At 37.7% G+C, this 20,799-nt stretch overlaps 1 protein-coding gene across 9 annotated transcripts in view; it reads right to left on the bottom strand.

The window, feature by feature from the left end:
• STXBP5L (syntaxin binding protein 5 like) overlaps positions 1–20,799 on the bottom strand; it is a 195,825-nt gene that overhangs the window by 82,631 nt on the left and 92,395 nt on the right. For all 9 annotated transcript variants that reach the window (XM_027681261.1, XM_027681262.1, XM_027681265.1 and 6 more), the window contains exons 6-7: positions 10,361–10,424; positions 3,368–3,451 (exon numbers count right to left, since the gene is read on the bottom strand). In XM_027681261.1, coding sequence (XP_027537062.1) covers positions 3,368–3,451; positions 10,361–10,424 — 148 coding nt within the window. The remainder of the gene's footprint in view (positions 1–3,367; positions 3,452–10,360; positions 10,425–20,799) is intronic.

Raw genomic sequence — 20,799 nt, 5'->3', positions numbered from 1 at the left:
CACAAACTTTCAAAGTCTGCACATGAAGATAGCTGTTTTTTGGGGTCTGCCAACTATCAATAACAACTTGAGAATCCTTTGAAAGATCTATCTTGTTTATGTGCTCTCTTTTCATATCGATTGATGGAAATAAATTTTTGAAGAAAATTACAAAAGGGCTTGCAAGGAAATCCTTTTATAGAGGGCATCATGTAGAAGCATTGATTGGAAGAGCCTCAATATCTCATACATATTACCACTGAGGAGATGACAGTCATCACACAAAAGCATTTTCAAAATGTCAGAAGTCAAGCACGTGAGGCAGAAGGCCAGCTTGGCAGAACAGGAAGGTGCATGCCAAGTGGAAGCAAGGTCGAGTGACATGGGAAGAATTCAGAGATATTGCTTGCTGCTGTAAGGAGAAAATTCGTGCAGCCAAAGCTCAACTGGAGTTGAAGCTGGCCAGAAATGTGGGGGACAATAAAAAGAGTTTTTTCAAACATATCAATGGCAATAGGCAATATAGAAATTGTTACAGCCTGTTACAGGATGAGGATGGTCACCTCACAAATAGGGGCAGAGACAAGGCAGAGATGTTTAATGCTTTCTTTGCCTCCGTCTTCAACACAGATGACGTACCAAGGGGGTCTCAGTGCCCTGAGCTGGAGGACCATGACCGCGAGAATGATCAACTCCCAGTCGACCTTGAAATTGTGTGGGATCTGCTGCTCCAGCTGGATCCCTACAAATCCATGGGGCTTGATGGGATTCATCCCAGAATCCTCAAAGAATTAGCTGACATCATCGCAGAACCTCTCTCGATGATTTTTGAGCCATTTTGGTAAGCCGGAGAGGTCCCACCTGACTGGAAGCTGGTGAATGTTGTCCCAGTTTTCAAGAAGGGCAAGAAGGAAATTAAAGGCCTGTGGCTGAAAATAAATATCTTTAAATTCATGAGATATGAAACCATTCCTTCCTATAACAATTGAATGTCAGCAGATATAGTCCCCATCCTGAACTTAAAAAGGAAGACTATTTAGATTTGTAGATAGACAGTTACCAACCTCCTTTCCTCTTCTCTATCAAAAAGTACCTGCTTCTCATATCTGTGCTGCACAATGACAGGTTCTACAGATCTGAATAACAACAGAGAGTCTCCTTCTCAACAGCTGGCCTGGGTAAACTGAAATCCAATGACATCAAAGGTAACATAGGACAAATCCAGTTGAGGCTTGATCCTGAGAAAGGATGAATATTTAGATGGAGTCTTGAGAGGGCTGACATATATTTTGAGTGACATTACCAAACTGGAGAGCTACCTGAAGAAGACTACAGAAAAGAAAGAACTTGTCTTGGTGAATAACACTGACAGTCCATCAAAGACAAGAAAATAAGCTGTTAGAGTACACACCAAGTGCTAATCAAGAAGCCTGGTGTCAGAGGAAATTTTGATACTAAAGAGAAGAATCTGCTCCACCTATAAGCCAGAAAAGATAGTGCTATCTGATGATCCTTTAAGATGCCAGAAGAAGAACTGGTGAGTTAGATGACATCTTCAGTCCTTTTAGCATTAAATGGGGTGACTACACTAGTTTCAAAACTGGTGCTAAAGAAAGTATAATGACAGTGAGAAAAATGAGGGTGGATTCATTTTATTCAGAACTCATGCAAAGAGACACTTTGGTATTTAATGAAGATACAGAACATTTACAGTAATTTATCTGAGACTTCACAGATACCCTGCAACTGCAACTGGCTGGCTCAGTGCCAGAACAGTAATGGAAGACTGGTCAGACATCATGGGGCACAGAGGCTGCATCAGTCCGGAGAGCATGGTGAAAGGGAACAGGAAAAATGATTTCTGGACTGTGATCTTTGGTGACCAATCCATAAGATGAGGCTTAGATTTGAAAATTTGGATTGGTGCTAAACACCAAGAGGCATGTGCTGAACAAGTAATTTATTTTTGTGACTCACAAAAGCTATATAACCCAGGATTTAAAAAAGAACCCTTTTTAGTGGCTCCCTAAGGGAATCATAGCATATCTGGAATATTACAAACATGGAGTCTGAAAGTCTGGAATAAGGTACAATGGCTAGTCACACAACCCTTTTAAAAACAAAATAAGAATCTTTCAACTATTTCAGTAGATGATAAGAAGAGAGCACAAGTTGCACTAAGTGGAGAAATGACACAGCAAGTAACCAATGAGGAGGAAAGTACAGGACTGATAGAAAGGCCAAAGAAAGTTCCCGAGGACAGTACTGAAAAATGTGGATCAACTAAATTGCATGAGAAATTTTCAACACCCAAATACTCTGTCTCAACAAGAAAAAAGGAAACAGCATTATGAAGATCCTCTTTTACGTAGACTCATTCTGAATACCAGAGAGGAAAGCTGATGAACAGACACACACATCTGACTCTTCCCCAGGAGACTTGTAAAAGGAAAAAGTCGTCCAGCCTTAAGCAATAGAACAGGTGCAATTTCACAAGTGTGTGCAGAGGCAGACTGTCACTTAGAGATAATTTAGTGGGCATGTCTAGAGGCTTAAGTGCTGGCCTGTTCACACTCTATCTTTTAAGACATTTGTTATGTGGATGCTCAGAAACTTAATCTTGAAGCTCACAGTAGTTTTAATGGGTCTCTGAAAGCAGGTCTGAAAGAGTACAGGATTCAGATGTATTAAGTTACTTTTTAGAGAGAAGTAAATGTGTATACTCCTTGCACGTAATGAAGTGACAAGAGGAAGAAGGGAAGAGAACTACAGGAGACCAATTACTGCCTGGATCACTTAAAAGAAAATGTCCTTTTCTACCTTCAGTTGTAGTTGCATTCACATTCATCCATGGTGAACTTTAGAGAAGGACTGGCAGAACAAAGCATGTTTTTCCATTGGGCTAGTGCTAAAATCATAATAACTAGGAATATATGTATTTTGGAAACAACTATGACACTATAATTTTTTTAAGCCATTTAACCAGATCTTAAGTAGTAGGTAATATCAACAGCTGTAAAAAATATTCTGTCTTTCATTCTAATTAATGTTCTACATAGTAAAGATGTTTCTATAATTCCTAATGTAGCTATATCTCAGGTCAGCTCATTGCTACACTCTGTTCAACCGAGAATCCCCACACAGAAGTTGATGGACTTGTCAGAATCAAGAGGAAGAGATTCTGTGTCATAGTACACTCATGAGACCCTAACATATCAGAACTAGAGATTTCAGGCTTTGATTTATATTGTCAATAATTTACTCAAAAGCATAGCACAACCAGTATTTCCAGAACCAGCAATGCCTTAAGACAAATATACATCTGCTTGGTAAGACATATGGCAAGATGCTGAATAATGGATTTTCTGAATTAATGGAAATTGCTTACCTCATCGTAATAAGCTCTCAGATCAGCTCTTTTAGATCGTAAGTCCCAGAACACGACAGTCCCATTTTCATAGCCTATCAACAGCTGGAGGAGGGAAACAAACACAATTATAGTTTCTGAATCCAAAGGTATATACAAATATTGAATAATATGAAAAGAAATGCCAAAGTGATGTGCAAGATTGTAATCTGCTCTAAACGTAATACCATGCTTTCAAATTATTTTTCGGTATAAATTACTTCACATTACTGACAATTCAACATGTGATATGGGGAAAAAAATGGCTTTATACACCTTTTTTTTTCCCCCTGAAGATTATGTGCCTGGACGGTCTTCACAATTGCACATCTGCTGAAAAAATAAGATTGTAGCATGTACCTATCAGATCTTACCCTCCTTGCCCCTTGTTGGAGAGGAAAATGTTTGACACCTAACCATTTAAATAACTTCAAACCAAAATGTGACCAGATTAAACTCTCATTCAGCTACTTATATTCCTTTAATTTATGCCTTCTATGTCTTAAAAGCATTTTGAAGAATTCCTCCTGCAGAGAATAAATTGTTTGCTTTCCTAATAATTAAAAAGTAATTAACTGATATGCCAATTTTTACTTCTTCTACATCATATCATTGTGCACACCTCAGAAATACCAGCAGAGAAGATTTGAGAAAAGATGAATGAGTAGAAAAACAATGCTCAGGAGAAAAATAAGAACGAACACAATCCTTTCTCCTTGTCTCCATTGAAAAGAACTGAAATATTGATCTGGCACTATAGAGTACTCTTCATTTGAACACAATTAATTTCAGATCTTACGGACGATATGAAGTCTAGCCTACTTAGATGTCCTGGAAATTGTTTCCCATAGAGTCTGTCTTCCTAAGAATCTATTCTGGATATGAAGACTGGAAATGACCAAACTGGCAGACTCACACACTTCTGCTGTAGAATATTTTATACAACCGGTAGTGATAGCTGCAGTTGTTCATTGCCTATAAACACATGTATCACAGAATGCAGGCAAGAATTTAAGGTTTCTATATTAAGAATTTGAGCAGAAGAATGACAAGATTATCTCTTAGTCAGTGAAAGTTTAACAGCATCTTTGCTATCGCTCACTTTGGCTTGCATAAGTCATAAAAATGAAACTTGTCTGGGCTGCTAAACAGAACATCACTTTCTTTCCAAGTTAAGTATAACTGATACATCATACTGCTACAAAAGAGTCTGGGAATACTCTCAGCCCTACTGGATATGATTCTTTATATTGCCAGGAGAATATTCCTTATGTGGAGAGGTAGTAGCTAATCTGGGAATGATTTATAGTTAATACCTGAATATGAACAATACCTGATTACTTAAGAGTTATGCTCCTGAAAAAAAATTAAACTGTGCTGGAGAAATTCCAGAATATTTAGCATTTTTGCTCTGGATGGGTCCATGTGCGGTTTTGTGGCAGAGTCAGAAAGCATGCAGCTAACTGGATGTCACCTATGTCAGAATGCCATATGGTATTCTGGGATAATAGGCTGCCCTTCAGAGAGTTAACAAAGGAATGTCTTACTGCCGCTGCTTTCACTGTAAGTGTAGTGATCCCAAACAGAAATCATTTGTACATCCAGGAGTTAGTGATCCACACAGCAGTTAACCTGAGTAGGTGCAGGCCTGTGCTGTGCTTTGTTGTGCTGCACACAGCAGCTGGCCATCAGGCCTGCATTGTGCTGTACATATTCCTTGGCCACAAGATAAATGTAGCTGGCTAATTCTAAAGAAGCCTCTAGGCAGCTCCCATTTGCTAAGGGCAATTACAGCACCTTTGTGCCTTTGCCTTTCTCTTAATGTAAGGCAGTATGGCTCATGTGAACATCTTTTTGCTTGACAGTAGAAATGGATAGAGATTTTTTTTTTCCCAAAAAAATCTTCAGAGATCTCCAAAGACCAAAATGATGGAAAGCCTCTTCACAGAGGGAACTTAGCACAATGTGATGTGCTCTTACTAGGGGTTCATTCAATGCTACATGATTTGGGGTTACCACCATCCTTTTTGTATTAACTCTAATAAATGATATTTTAATCAATTTGTTGTGGAGTTTGAGTGCCCTCCTTACTGTCATCATAACAAACACTTGCACCAGTGTGTTACAGCTGGGTACCAAACCAGTTGGTATCTACCAGTATTCTTTTCATCTCAGCTTTTGTACAAATATATTCAGAACACTGAAGGAATAGAAAAACATTTAGTATGTGTGACCTGTTTCTTAATAACATTTTCTCCCTTGTGAAGCAAGTTTGTCTTTTGAATTCTGTCACTCTCTTTTCCAAAGAAAACATGCTCCAGGTAATTACTAAAAGGTTAAATACCTTGTATCAGAGACCACATTTCATCTGATCTATTGCTGAAATGTTTAATGCACAACAGCACTACAGAATGGCAAGATACAAAGTGGTGTGATTTCAGAGAATAAACTGAAAGGTAAACAGATTTGCAGCATAGCCAGGAGTCTTCTCTTTTTGTTCAGATGGTAGTCATGCTGCTTTACTACTAACACTGTGGTATGACACTAAAGTCACAATTCCAACTGGGTGAACGTGGTAAGTCTCATTGTCAGTATATTTATGATGCTCTGGACTCTGACCCGGTTGAACCATAGGAAACTCAAACATTTGCACTCCTCTCAGTCAAGGTGATCACTTGAGAGATCTCTAAGACAAGCTCTACATCTGTAATAGAGGTAAAAAGTAAAACATCCATAAATGCAGTTGGAAGGGAAAACATAGACAAAGAAGAAAAATGCATGTAAAAGGAGTTCAGGACAGAAAAACCCCCAAAGATTTCTCTTCAGCTTGTCTCTCCTGGCACAGTTTAATTACTCATACTTTAGTAGGTTATGAAACATGCAGAAGGCTGGACAGAATTTGGAGAGAGAAGACCTGGCAAGATCTTCCTTGTCTAGTGAAGTTGCTCCACATTTTGACTTAAATCTTTCTTCATGAAATGCTTTTGATTATGGTATTGTAGAGATATTTATCTTCTACAATCAACTAATTGCATCCTGGTACATACCAGCAAGCCCCTTCCTTGTCCTGGTAACAAAAAACAGTTGGGAGAAAAAAACCCAAACAAACAAGCCTGCCAAATGCACACTGTATTTATGTATTATTAGATCTCAGACTTAGAGATAGGAAGTTTAGTCCACCAGCTAATAGTTAATAGCATTAAACCTTTTCCTATTAAGCTTTCTCCATTTGCTGGGAAACTGCAGATCATTGCAGTTAATGTCTTTTCCTTTGTCAGCAAGAAAAATCATGTTTGCTACAGATCTGCCACTTATAAATGTCTGTGCACTTCAGTCGGTTCCTAATGTACACTTATTCATTGATTTGGCAGACACAGTTATATTTAACAAACTCAATCACTAGATCCCCAAATTGTTCTTCAGTGACACATTAAATGCCCAAATTCTCTTTGATGTCTGTCTTCCAGCCACAGCTTGGTAGATTCATAAAAGAGACTGTCTCCAAAGTCTGCCTAGATAGTTTGCCTGGAGGGCACTCTGGAAAAATGTTGAATGGCAGAAGTCTTCTGGAATTACATTCACTCTTTTTACACAAAGAACCTGATCACGAGTCACGGATATAAACTGGAACTTGAAGGAATTCCAAGAATTTTAATGAAAAGGGTTAAGATACTGTCAGCACACAAATTTCACTGGTTTTCAAAAAGAGATCTTATGATTGTCTTAGATTTGGAAAGGTTTGACTGTGTTTTAGGACTCTGAACCACTCAGTGCACATAGGAGAAATACTTACCTACTTCAGTGAAACAGTCCCAGATCTGTAAACAATTTTGTGATATCCCAGACAAGGATATACCACTGAACCCTTGCAGAGTACTTGTAGAGGAGTACTCTTGTAGAGAAAAGAATATCTGTATTTTGAGTAATGATTACAACTCATTTATACCTACTATTTAATTCCTGAAACATATGCAAAGAACACTTTCATCTGCTGCCTATCAGGAAGTGATGTGGGGAGTCTGACTTCTCCCACCAACACCTCTTGGTGGTCTTTGGTTAACTTGGAGCTGAGGAGGTAAGCAGAGTATGTAGACCTATTTTCAAATAGCTCTATTATCTAAGATTAACTCTGCTAAATTAAATAGAAGGTCTACCTGTCACAGTATCTTGTACTGAACTGACCAAGAGTAACTACCAAATAACAATAAGGGAAGAGGTCAAGTACTTGTCATACTCTTACATATTCTCTCAGCCTATGTAATTTTCTAATTCCAATATAGCCATCTCCCTATCTACACATGGCTCTGTTTAACCTCATCTTTACGAACTTTTTATGAGAATTCAGCAAACCTCTCCAGTTACCCTCAAATTGATTTCTCTTGTGTTAACTTTTCTAATCTTCCTTATGACCAATATAATTTTTCAGCACACACAACAGCATTTGGACAAAGTTTTATAGCTTCTACCCACTGCACATTTGAAAAAGTACTAAATTGGCTTGTTTGGAATCTGACTTGTCAGCTTCCTTTGATATCCTTTTAGTTTTTGTATTGAAAGAGGCTATGAGCTGTTTCCATCCTCTTCATACCACCGAGATTTTCAAACTTGGAATCACAATTAGGTCTTTTCCACAGTGAATTTTCCTGTTTCACTAAGCTGTCTCTCATATAGAAAATCTTGTTTATTCTCTTTTAGCACAATTATGTTCTTTTTAGATATAGAAGGAGAAGTATTACACTCAGTGTTCAGCAGGCAGATCAACAGTGTATTTCTTTAATAGCCCTGTTTTGTTCTCTATTCTTCTCCAGATAATGCCTAATTTTGATTTTCTTTATTGTTCACTACTGAGCATTGAGCTGACATTTTCATTGAATTATCAATCATTACTTAAAGCTCTTGATACCAGACAGTAATCATCAGCTCAGACCCATTGTTTAATACATAAAGTCATAAATATTTTCCCCTTCACGTATCACTCCTCATCATTTACACTCAATATTTGCAAATGACAGCACTTAACCTCCCATTCTACTGCTGAGTTTCTCAGACTCCTAAAGGCCAGTGAACCTGATCACAGCACTGCTTACTCTGTTCTCTGGGCTATTTATGACGATGTTGAACAGCAAAATCCCAGAAGCTGGGTTTTTTTCATTTTTTCCTCATTCTGAATAACATTTGTTTTATTCTTTATTCTTTCAACAAAAAGTTTATTGAGACTTAGTTGAAAAATTTAGTTTAATATTTTTCTTTTCTGTTGGATTTTTTTATCTAGAGTTATGTCTTTTGACTTAATGCTTGGATCTTCTCTTACATCTGTGTGTACCCTTTACTGATATTTTCCTGTAAACATCAAACACTAACAATCCCAGAGTCTGCAAATCTGCAAGTATTTTGTTAGCACCAATTTGTTCTTTATGCCACTCTCAATCTATCAGTGATACAAAGAGATCGTTTCAGTATAACTTACATTTTCTACTCTTTTTCCCCATAAATTTTCAATCTTTGTTTTTCGTAGGCATCTGTCTGATTTTGCTGTTGCTGTTAGTATGCTAGGAATTCATCATTGTCCAGATGTCTCCCATGTGCCCCCTGAGCAACAAGCACTTGTATTTCTGAGCCAGTTCTCCTCTAACTCCCTTTCCTGGCTCCTTTTCATCTTCTCTCTTTCTGCTGAAAAATATTTTTAGGTTTCTGTTTGGACACAAGTGCATGACATTCTTGTAAGAGATGTTCACTCACAACAGAACTTTTCCTTTTCATATCCTTTTTCCTACACTGTGTACTTTAGGTACCCAGGTCATCATCAGCTTCTGTTGTGGCCAGCAAACAAGAATGATGCCTCATAAATAAACCTTTGTTTTTTTCAGGTATTTTGCCATAGATAGTTAAATAGCATTTCTTGATGGCTTCTTGTTTGAGGCTAAAACACTACACTTCACAGTGTTTAATTACTTTATTTGATAGTCTTCTAAATTGCTTGATCTATGGTGATTCTTCTAAAAATGGTTAAAGATCCCACATAAGTTGTTGGAGGGCTAGTTCACAAGCACACCATTTGTACATAGTTCATCTTGCAATATGGATAAGTCCAAGGACACATAATGCAAATAAAACCAGATGTAATCATCAGCGCTTTTCTAGGTACTCATAATTTCAGCATAATATCCCCCATATCAGTATCAAAAATTCAAACTGCTGCGAGTTTCTAACAACCATCAGCTGTTATGTAAGGGACACTGTCAAATAGATACATCACTCTTAAGATGAAGTACTTTATAAATACACTAAAAAATGCAATCGTAGAAATTATCAAAACCAATGAGAGAGTTAAATACCCTTTTCCATATAGGTAAAATGTTAAAAAAATCAGTAGCGATGGATAAATGAAAAAGCTCTAATAAAACTGGTATTCTGTCAACCATAATTTGGTTTTGAAAAGCTGCCACACAAATAAAGCCAGCAAACTTCGATTTTGCTTCCTGGCGGTATCAGTCACAACCCTGATGCTCTGACTCTATGTTTTGATTCCTACTGTGGGCAGCTCTTTGTGAACAGAGTTGAGAATAGCAAACAGTAGCAACAGATGTAGATTACTATAGTTAAAATTCTTGTATAAGAAAAGAATTGCTATCTAATGTAAACTTACTATAAACGACTATAAACTACTATAAACTACTATAAACTACTTATCCAAGTACTGAAGTCATGACACAGTTTTTAGTCAATTCTTACTTATACAAAGTCAAGTTTATTTAATCATGAGCAATTTGGATGGCTATATGTTTCAAAGTATAGTATGCTTTTTGTACAAAGATAATTTTTTCTTAAAAACTGTAAAATAGTTAAAGTGAATTGGAAATATAGAAAGAAAGCAGATGATAAAATTAGTGAGTAACCAAAAAGAAGGCACGACCAAGGCAAATAAATGAAAGGCTATGAAATGTTGCAAAATTTTATACCATTAGTTGTACTCACTTTTCCCTCATCTCTTGGGCTGTCACTTAAATGTACAACTGGACCAGGGTGAGTCTTTGTGGATCTGCAAGACAAAAATCAATTAAAATCTGTGAATTGGTTTTTTGTATGAAGAGCTAGATGCTTACCTTAATTTCTAGGTGTGTTAACATCTACCTCCAACAGATTAAAAGTAATTGCAAAAAACCCAACAGGGGAAGGTGAAGTTATTGACGTCTTTTCAGGTTCTCCTCTATTTTGCTATTATAGGCAAAGATTCTCCTTTGTCAATTAATCCTTTCTTCTATTTTTTTTAAATCTCACTATTCCTCCTATCACAGTAATTTTCCCCCCTCTCATTCTTGAGGCTTTTTTGCCTTTTATATTCTCTACTCTCTCTCGTTCTGACCCTCCCTCCTCATTTGCCAATTTCAAGGCTAATCTGTGAAGGATTTGCAAAGTCTTCACTGGATTCATTTCAAATACTTATAACATGATTCACCAAGTTCCAATCTCATTAATGACAGGGCTTCACCTGTCATGTAGGCTTCACCTACACTGTTCTATCAGGAAGCTTCTTAGCATTATTGCAGTGGGATTTCAAAAATGCAGCATCTTGCCTTTGTCTAATCTGTAAAGATTTATACATCTTTAGAACAATGAATACAGTTACAGCCACAATGCACGTTTAGTGAGGCTCCACAGCCTCAAGACCCATCCCACAAGTCTTGGTAAGCCTATATAAAGTTACTACTCTTGCCATCCCTTCTCTTTTTGTCACATGTACCAACAAGCTGTATGCAATTCGGTACAGGGACCGCTACTGAAATTATTGTCTAGCACCTGACAGAAAACACAAATCATGGGAAACTGAATGGATAGATGAAGACTTTTCAAATGCTTTTTTTCTCTGACCAGACCTTTAGGCCCTGGCAGTCATACAGAGCAAGAAGACAAGCACCAGTCCACACTGAATACCTGCACAGAACAGGACTTTTGTTTCATCTAGGTTCTGGGGTCAGAGCACAGGTCCCTTGGAGTTCAGCTTACGATTTAGACTTGAATGGCAGGTCTTGGTTTGCCAAAGGCCACCACGAAAAAAAAACATGACAGTGATTGGCAGAGCTGATAAAGTGAAGAATTTATCTCGAAACCATATATAAAACTACCTAGGCTACTAGTTTTAAAACAAACTGCGGGAGAATTAAAGAAACAAACCAAAGCAAGATTCTCCAGCCAAACTGCTCAAAGGATTTTTCTAAATTAATGGCCTCTTCTTTTGTCTCAAATAGCTCAAATAGTGCACTATAGCAAAACTGGTCTCTGGTTGATTAGGTCAGACTCCAAATCAAGACTGAGAGTGGTATGCAAAAATTCCTAGACAACTCATGCATTAAAACACTATGGACTGACTCATAGCCTCACAGATTACTCCTTCTCAAAACAGTATGCTCCAATACTCTTAAAAGCAGGCACTCTTTCCTCTGCCCATATATATTTTTCATATATATTTTGCCCATATAATGTTTCAAATATTTCAGCTATTTCATTGAACACCAAAGCTGGGCCAAAGCAGAGTGTCAAAGAGCTTCTCTGATATTTGTCTCTGAGCTAAGGACAATGAAATATTACTCCAGACATCCTGGACATTCAGTATGTTACCTTCCTACCTGAGGTCTCTATGTGCAAGGCTTCTGCAAGAGCATTTTACAACATATCCCATCAAGTGATATAAGTCCAGGAAAGCAGTGGACAGATGGTTTGTACAGTAATATTCTATACAGGCTGTTTTTAATGGTGCCAGCAGCAAGTACGCATTTGGCCCTAGGCATGGCACAAAACAATTTTTGCAGAGATGCAGGTAGCAGGAGATCTGGCTGTCATCCTATCCAAACCAAATCACCAGAGGGGACCCCTCTGGCTGAGCTTCTGTTTCTGAGTAGCCTGTCCCTAAATAAAAATATCATTTGCACAACACCAGACTTTGGAACAGGCAGGGTAGGTAGGCAGTGATGGTGAACTGAGAGGCAAGATGAGTTATTTGCAAGCAGTTCCTAGACCCACACGTTTTGTACATCTGTCCTGAGGGAGTGAATATGACAGTTTGGGACACTCTAGGCTGCTTTGAACTTTGTTTCTAATATAATTCACCTATTTGAACTGGTCAGAGTATGTTGACGGAAAGAACTAGATCTGTTTGGGACACATGTTGCCTATGCCATGATGGTCAAAGGAGGAAGGATAAGAATAAGAGGAAAAAACATGAAGAGGCAGAATAAGAATTCCCACTTTTTTAGCCAGACAGGAACCACTGATAGATGACAGAAGAAGGAGCAGAGACAAGCAAACATCAGGTATGACTAAGCTGGCAACAGACAAGATGGTAGCAGAAGCGCACTTAGGTTGACAAGGTATATTGCTTTGGGCAGTTATCCCAGCCCACTGAACCACCCAGTATGCAGACTGGGCTGCTTGGCCATTCCAGTATTGGTACTTTACCAGGAATGCTGGCAAATTCAGATCAAATGGAGGGAGAAAGGAAAAGGGCATATTGTCTTTCTAAGGTAAAGATTGATCCCATCTAGTCAGCTCTTTGTACCTACTAATTTTAAAAGTAAAGAACAATTTTGATAAATCTGTGTAATCACAGTTTTCTATTTAAGATACATATGACATTGCTTACCAAAGAATTTGTCTTTGGGTAAAAGCCAACTCTAATAAAATACATTTTCCTACCTCCCTCATTTTTCTCTTCAATCCATTGTAAATGATAGTTGTAGGATCCTGGGATTTATTATACTGTAATAATGTTGTGGGGTTTTTGTTTGGTTTTGGTTTTGCTTCCTTTTCAGTATGTTAGACCATTTTTATTTCTTTTAGGTGTATTATACTTTAATTATTATGTACCTAGCTATTTCTTTAATTTTGTTGAATAAGGGCTTCATATACACTATCGGCAAAGTTGATATCAAACACATCAGTCTGTGCACTAAATGTATGATATTTTATTTTTTCCTCATTCTCTTTCCTCTATATTTGATATAAATACTCTTATTATGTATATTATCTTACTTCTTGGTATTCCAATAATTTAGTTGTTTTGTATTATACCTGACTTGGTCTGGTCCTTCCTTTTTCTTTCACTTCTGTTAAATTTAAGACTGTCAGGTATGCCACTCTATCAAAAGACTCAACGAATCACTGTTTAGCTTTCACACATACACTATTGGTCTTTGGTTCCACTCTTGCCAGCTCTTTTATGTCAAATATGGGAGGTAGGTGTCAAAGTTTTGGCACCAGGGAGTTGCAAGGGGGATCTCTGTGAGGAGTGGTCAGGGTTGTCCTGTGCTGGACACAGTCAGCTCCATTCAACTCCAACAGACCCACCACAGGACACAGCTGAGTCTCTTGGCCAATACAGTAGTGCCTCCAGGGAAATAAATTTAAGAAAGGGCAAAAAGTTCTGCACAGGCAGTGGGTAAAAAAGTATGAGAAACAGCCCTGTGAGCAGCAAGGTCAGTGAAGGAGGAGGGGAGGATGCGCTTCATGTGCCAGAGCAGAGATTCCCCTGCAGTCTGTGGAAGACTCCACACTGGAGCAGGCGGATACTTCCTGAGGAAATTGCAGCTTGTAGAAGGACCCATGATGGAGCAGGAGAAAAGTCTGAGGAGGAAGGAGAAGCAGAGGGGAGCTGTAATGGATCTACCAAAACCTTCCATTCCCCATCCCCTGCACTACCCAGGGGGAAGGAGGTAGGGAAGTTTAGAATGAAGGAGGGGAGTTGAGCCTAGGAAAAATGACAGCGGGGGGGAGGACGTTTTAGGTTTTGTCTGTTTCTTGCTATTCTACTCTATTTTAACTGGCAATAAATTAAATTAATTTTCTCCAAGTCAAGTCTGGTTTGTCTATTGACAGTAACTGGTAAGTGATCTTCCTGTCTTTGCCTTGATTTATGAACTTTTCCATTTTATTTTCTTTTCCTGTCTTCTTGATGATGGAGAGTGAGAGAGAAGCTGGGGGAGGGTATCGGAACCAGCCAGGGTCCACCCACCACAAATTCCTTGATTGCTTCATAGAGGCCAGATTTGTTTATACATAGGTAAGAGGAAGTAAAGAGTCTATTAAGTTTGGCAGTCATAACATTAACTCTGCCAAGAAATGAGAAAGGATTCTTTTCAAATAGTTGCATATACTAAAACTAATTTCACATGTGCCATCACAGATAAGATCACACACAGATGACAACAGATGCTTCTGAAGCTTTTTGGAAGTGTAGAGCATATTCCCTGGCAGTCCCGCACTGCTTTTCCGGGGCTCCAAGAAACATTGGTCTTTTTTTTTTTCATAGCAACTGAAGTTTTTGCATCAAAACTGATTCCTCTTTGGACTACAAAACAAGGAATATTCACAAGATGAAGCACAAAGTTTGGGATTTGTTTTTGGGATGAACATGCACAGTCCCATCTTGGGAGAGAGATTTGTGGGAGGATATCCTGATACAAAGTAACATGAGTTTGGATGCAGCAAGGAAGAAAACTGTGCATGAAAGGATTGCAACTTCCTCCATTCTACCTTTTCCTTATTACTCTGAACCTGCCCTATGTATGGATATGACTGGATGACTGGATACAGAAGGTGTGACATGATAAATCTTCTCTGGTTTGCTTCTCCTGAAGTGATGTTATCTCCTTTCTAGTACAGGACTGTGGCTAGGAACCCACATCCAGTCCTTGGTGCCACACTAATACCAGAAATAGTCTGCCAAAGCCAGATCAGTGCTTTACCGCTTGCCTCTTCTTGTGTCCTCAAGTAAGGTATGGATAAACAGAAACAACAGCAATATCTTTTGGATCCCTAGAGAAGTGTTGCTTGTAAAAGGAGTGCCAGGCATTGGGCTCTACGGTCAACTTCTCCTGAGGGCAGACATCATGACTGCACTACAGGTGGGATTAAATTAAGCAATTATTTAGTTAACTATATTATATCAATAATATTAATTTATGGAATTGTGAAACACTATCAGAGCTACAGATACAGTAATTACTACATTCATACAGTAAATTATGCTGCATGTGGAAATGTCTACGCACAAAAACCATTTTGCCTGAAGTAGTTTAAGTATACATAAAATGTTCTGTTTCCCCTCATTGCTATTACAGTAGAGTTGTCAAGGAGGATGGAGAGTTGTACACTGTCATTGTGGAACGGCCTACAAAGAAAAAAACCCACCATTGAAGTATACCAAATGCAAAACCAGAGATCCAACAGCTCCTGGAAAGGATGAGGAGGTGCTGGAAAACTTACCATATTTGCAGCTACCATGAGTAAAGCACACTACTGTTGATGCCAGATACTCAAGTATAGTCATTCCTTCAAGCTGGCTTTGGGAAACTGCATAAAAACTAACTACATCCTATTCCTTGAGAAAGAGGAAAATACAGAAGAATCAGTAGGTGAAAATAAGGCATAAGCGAAATAGTGGAACAGGGAATTTTTCATTCCCAAATAGTAGCTGGGGTACTGAGTAGCTGAGAACGACTGTGAAAATAAAAGCTTTGAAAAGACACAAGAAGGATAAAACACGAAGCCAAGTCCATACATAGAAAAAAAAAGAAAAGAAGGTCAAGTCCAAAAAATATCAGCAATGATTTGCAATAAAAAATTCCTGAGATGAAAGCTACCTTCAGCTGAGCAAAAAGAAAGTATGAGCTAATGATACAAAAGTTTGCAACATTTCATAGCCTTCATTGACCTTTAAGTCCACAAAAACAGACTGCAGAACTGAAAAATGGAACAAAAGATTCCCATGACAGCTGTACAGAAGTAGAAGTTTGCTAAGAAGCTACTGATACTTTGAGCTGTTTTGCACTTCATTAGAAGTTATTCCTGACAGCAGCAGGTATTAATTTATTTGGTGCATGTTCATTTTGGGAGATGAGAGAGTGGGTATGGTGTAAAACTTAACTCTTACTCAGAAGAACAGGACCGAAATTAAGAAACCATTCACTGTAAAACAGTCTTCAAAACAGTCTTCATTGTAAGGATGGAAGCTTTTATTTAATTATTTTATTCTAAAATTAGAAAGCTCAAAAAGAAGTCTTCAGCAATATTATAATCTGGACCCAGCAAAATGTGGAAAATATGTAGATGATGTATTCCTCAATCATCCTGGGACGTTTCATGCACTCTAAGAAATCAAATGACTTAAATACTGTTGTAAGAACTTCAAATATCGAGACAACCTTTAAAGCAGGTAAAAGTAATTTATGACAAAATAGACTCATATCAAAACAGTTCTCATTTTAAAATAAAAATAGCCTCCACAATTATAGAAGTACTGTGATTATTTCTGAGAAGAATGAAAACTTGATTTTAGAAAGTGATAGAAGAAGTTAGGAGAGGGAAAAAATGAAAACATCTATTTAGTCATTGCTATGGAGTTGAAGTTGACTGAATGTGACAGTGCTGAGGAAAACATATGCATAAGCAGATACTTCTGTAGTGTTGGTAGTCATACATCTTCTGCAGTTGTGCTTTCCACAAAGGTGAAGTGCACCAGGGACTTTAAGACCTTTTTTCATTGGTAGAGCCACAGAGAAATTTAAAAGAATAAGTTAGATTCATCATTGCCATACTGTGAATCAAAGCTGGGAACTGAAGTAAGAATCAGTTCAACCCCAAAATGCAACTCTGAGTCTTACATACACTTTCTAAAATGTCCAGAAGGATGCCTTGTAACTTGTGGGTTTTTTATATTAAAAACTGCATCCATTTGGGTCTGCACACAGAAAGGGTGGCGGATTCTTCTAGACTGTTACTTCTCCTCCTGTGTGCTGCTTTCCCTCACTGCTCTGGAACTGCTGGCTCTGAGTCACCAGTGTAGGAAATGAGGATAGCAGAGAGAGGGCTAAGAAAGGAAATACCAGCTTACAGCTCTGTCATAAGTGGGTTACAATTTGCCCAGTTCTTTGATACTTCAAATTCCAAAAATTTTGCCAAGTTTCAATTATTCATTCATTAGATAGTGGAGTGTTCAAACACTGGAATCTTACTGGGGGCTTATAATACAGATTTCTCATTTTTGGAGTTCAGTGGACTCATATTAAGACCTTTTTCTTTCCACACCAGATGAACTTCCAAAATGTATGATGCCACTGTGAAAATCAATCTCACTGTAGTTGGAGTAAATGGAGACATGCTGAGCTCATTGACTATTTTTCTCTTCCAGGTCTCTTTCCAAACATTTGGAGGGAAAAGAGAGAAACTGTTCAGGTATTAGACAGCAGAAAACCAAACAGTATCATAAGCCTCTATACCTCTGTCAAAGGAGTAGCTCTGCTATATGACAGAGAAATGACAAGTGAAAAAGTTTTGAGTTATTCATTCTTAGCTGAAAAGGTGCTTCAGTGTGGTCTGAAGCAGTGATAATGCATGAGATGATAGAAATGCCTGAGACAAGAATTGGTACCCATATGCTTGTGCCCTTTCTCAGCTCTAGACAAGGCCAGGTCCAATGAGACACAGAGAGTGCATATGATTTAAGAAAGAAATTTTTGCTATATCTTCTAGAATCAGTTATGACTCAGCACTGAAAATGCTCTAAAAAAAAAAATTAATGTTTCCTTTGCATTATTAGTCTATTCAGGCCTTAATTTCTCACTAACATTAGACTAACTCTGAACTCCTTCAGAGGCTTGTTTGTACAGATAACACACGAACCTGACACTAAATATTTTATTTCTAAATGCTCCATCTAAACTGAAGACTTGAAAATAGCAGGATAACAATGACTTTTACTGGTCTTGACAATAAGTTTGACAGAAATGTTTGTGCAAAAGGTGAACTCTCTCCTTCAAACCTTTATAGAGAATAGTAACATCTTCAAACTAATCTCACGCTCTGAAATTATATAATCTATCTCAGAATTAAAAACAATATTATGAGCACTATTGCCTCTTACATCATTCATAGTAAGATTTTCAGGTTTTCCTGAAGTATATATACATATGTTTTCCTGTTTTCTTTCATCTTTGAAAGTATCTAACATAACAGGCCCTATGAACTTACACAGTCCTGAACAACCTGGTTTTTTAGCAGATCTTACTGTTAGCAGGAAGTTGGTCTGGAAAATTCCAGAGAAGCCTTACAACATGAGCTATTCTATGATTCTATAATACTAAAATGTGAAAAATATGTGAAAATTGTGTGAAATTAATGTGAAGATTAAAAAATATTATCAAGTCAGAATATATCCATGGCCCAAAATAAAATTTTTCTCAGTACTATTCTAAAGTAAAGTCTATTATCATAAACTCATAATCATAAAGTACTCTTAAAGTTCATAACATTCCCTTTAAAAGCTAATCTAAGTTCCACTTTACCTGCAAGAAAGCAATAGTACTGGAAGAGACATCATAGTTTATTACCAGAGAGAGTTCAAATTACTTTACTGAGAAAAGTCACCCAGTTTCAAATTCAGCATCTATAAAATGTGGCTACTGTGGTAAACATCACCATTACTCCCACCAGTCTCTTACTCTAATGCAGAGAAATTCATCTGGAGACACAGAGGATTCCATGTCTACCTGTGTAATATATGCAAGGACGATGTCCTTGATTCCAAATCAAGAAGTACATGATGAGATTGAAGGGAGAGGATACAGCCTTTTTAGGCAAGCACATTGCTTACAGGGACCAAGTTATACTTGTAAGGCTGGTAGAACTAGAAGCAGTAATGAATAAATACCTATGCTGAACTGTCACCAAAACAGTAATGGCAAACTAGCTTTTTAGAAAAAGAATCTATTTCGGTAACCATGAAGCATCTCCAAGTACTTGAGGTGACAAGGCCTATCTATTATGTTGCCATTACCATTCTCAACTTATGGAAGAAAAATTTTGGGAAATCTAGGTATGCTCCTACATAGACAAAACAAAGTGGACAGTTAGGAGAGGCAGCTTGCTTCCCTAAAGGTTCTAGAGAGGTATCTTATTTTGTTAGAAAGCAGCCCTTATTTCCCACACACTGGGAGGCATCATTCTATTCTGTTTTCATGAAAAAGGTTTGTTGTGGCCATTAAAAAATTAAAAAAGATTTATCCAAAATAATTTTTAAAGAATTAGGAGGTGAAACTTGGTGTAAGGCCTCCAGTCCATAAAACTCCAAGATTTTTTTCTCTAGAGAATAGAAACATCCTAATTGCGGGAGGAAAGAAAATTGCAAATGCACACAAACCAAAAATTGTTCTCAAAATCTTAAAGACATCATTTACCTACTCAGTGTAATATATATACATTTTAAAATACAGGAATAAATGCCCCCTCTAATATGTCAACATCCTCAAAACAAAGTGAGAAAGAAAAAATAATTAAGATACTTCCAACCCAAAAAACTCATCAAAATTAATATAGTGTGGTTTTGATTAAACCACGTTTTCCAACAGCATTTTTTTGCAGCCAAAACTACTAAGCAGAGCTGAGGGAAGTCTTACAAGGGTAGAACAAACAAACACTCCAAAATTTAGAACTGGACTAAAGATTTATCAGCAAACTGAATCCTGATTACATTTGAATTCTTGGTTTTTTTCTCCTTTGAAGGTAAAATTACATTTTTATGACTGTGCCTATGAAGTTTGGTGGGGGAAAAGGTGAGGAAACAAAATGAGGCATCAGTTTTATCAACCTGGGGGACAGAGTGGGGAAAGAAAAGGGAAAGGGAGAATTTTTGAGAACTGCAGTTGCTACCAATGTGATCTCTGGTTGGGACAGAGAATTAGATCCACAGCCTGTAACCCTAGACCTGTAACCCTATTCCTAGATACTGTTCTCTTGGTCCACTAAGACTGATGAATTTCAGTTTACTACCAGAGGTTACAGGTCCCTCACAACATGAAGCAGGTGTTCCAGAAACTACATTAAGTACTTTGAGCTTTCCCACAACAGTTCCTTTTGCTGGAACCTCACAGAGGAAACAACAGAGAAAGAGTTTTTTGTTTCTGTTGAGGTTTTTACTTCCAGGAAGCACAGATTTATCCTACCCAGATTTTTACATGTCTCCCTCCATTTCATACCCATGACAGGAACCTAGCTTAGCCTGTCAGAGAACTATCATTTAATAGGCACTCATTACCTTTCCTATCACTTCATCAGGTTTTGATGAGTCTGATTTAACTTTGAAATAGCACTGTGTTGAGCAGGAGACATGGTCTAGAGACCTCCAGTCCCTTCTCATCTAAATGATCCCACAGTTCAATGAAGAAAAGCTCTCCACAGAGTCTTAGTGCCAATATACTTCACTATTCTTTTCATAGGATGGAGGAGATGGTGATCAAGCTACCCTCATAAAAATAGCAAAATCTGAATTTTGGAGATTAATGATTATCTGTATCTCATGGAACTTCATAGCTAAACAGATTGTCAAATAACTTTTATATAAAATATAGTTACATGGTCTCTATCAT

This window comes from Neopelma chrysocephalum, unplaced genomic scaffold (assembly GCF_003984885.1).
Source record: "Neopelma chrysocephalum unplaced genomic scaffold, ASM398488v2 Primary Assembly neopelma1_60, whole genome shotgun sequence".
Taxonomy (NCBI): domain Eukaryota; kingdom Metazoa; phylum Chordata; class Aves; order Passeriformes; family Pipridae; genus Neopelma; species Neopelma chrysocephalum.
The sequence above is the reverse complement of the archived record's forward strand: the minus strand, read 5'-3'. Positions and strand labels throughout refer to the sequence as shown.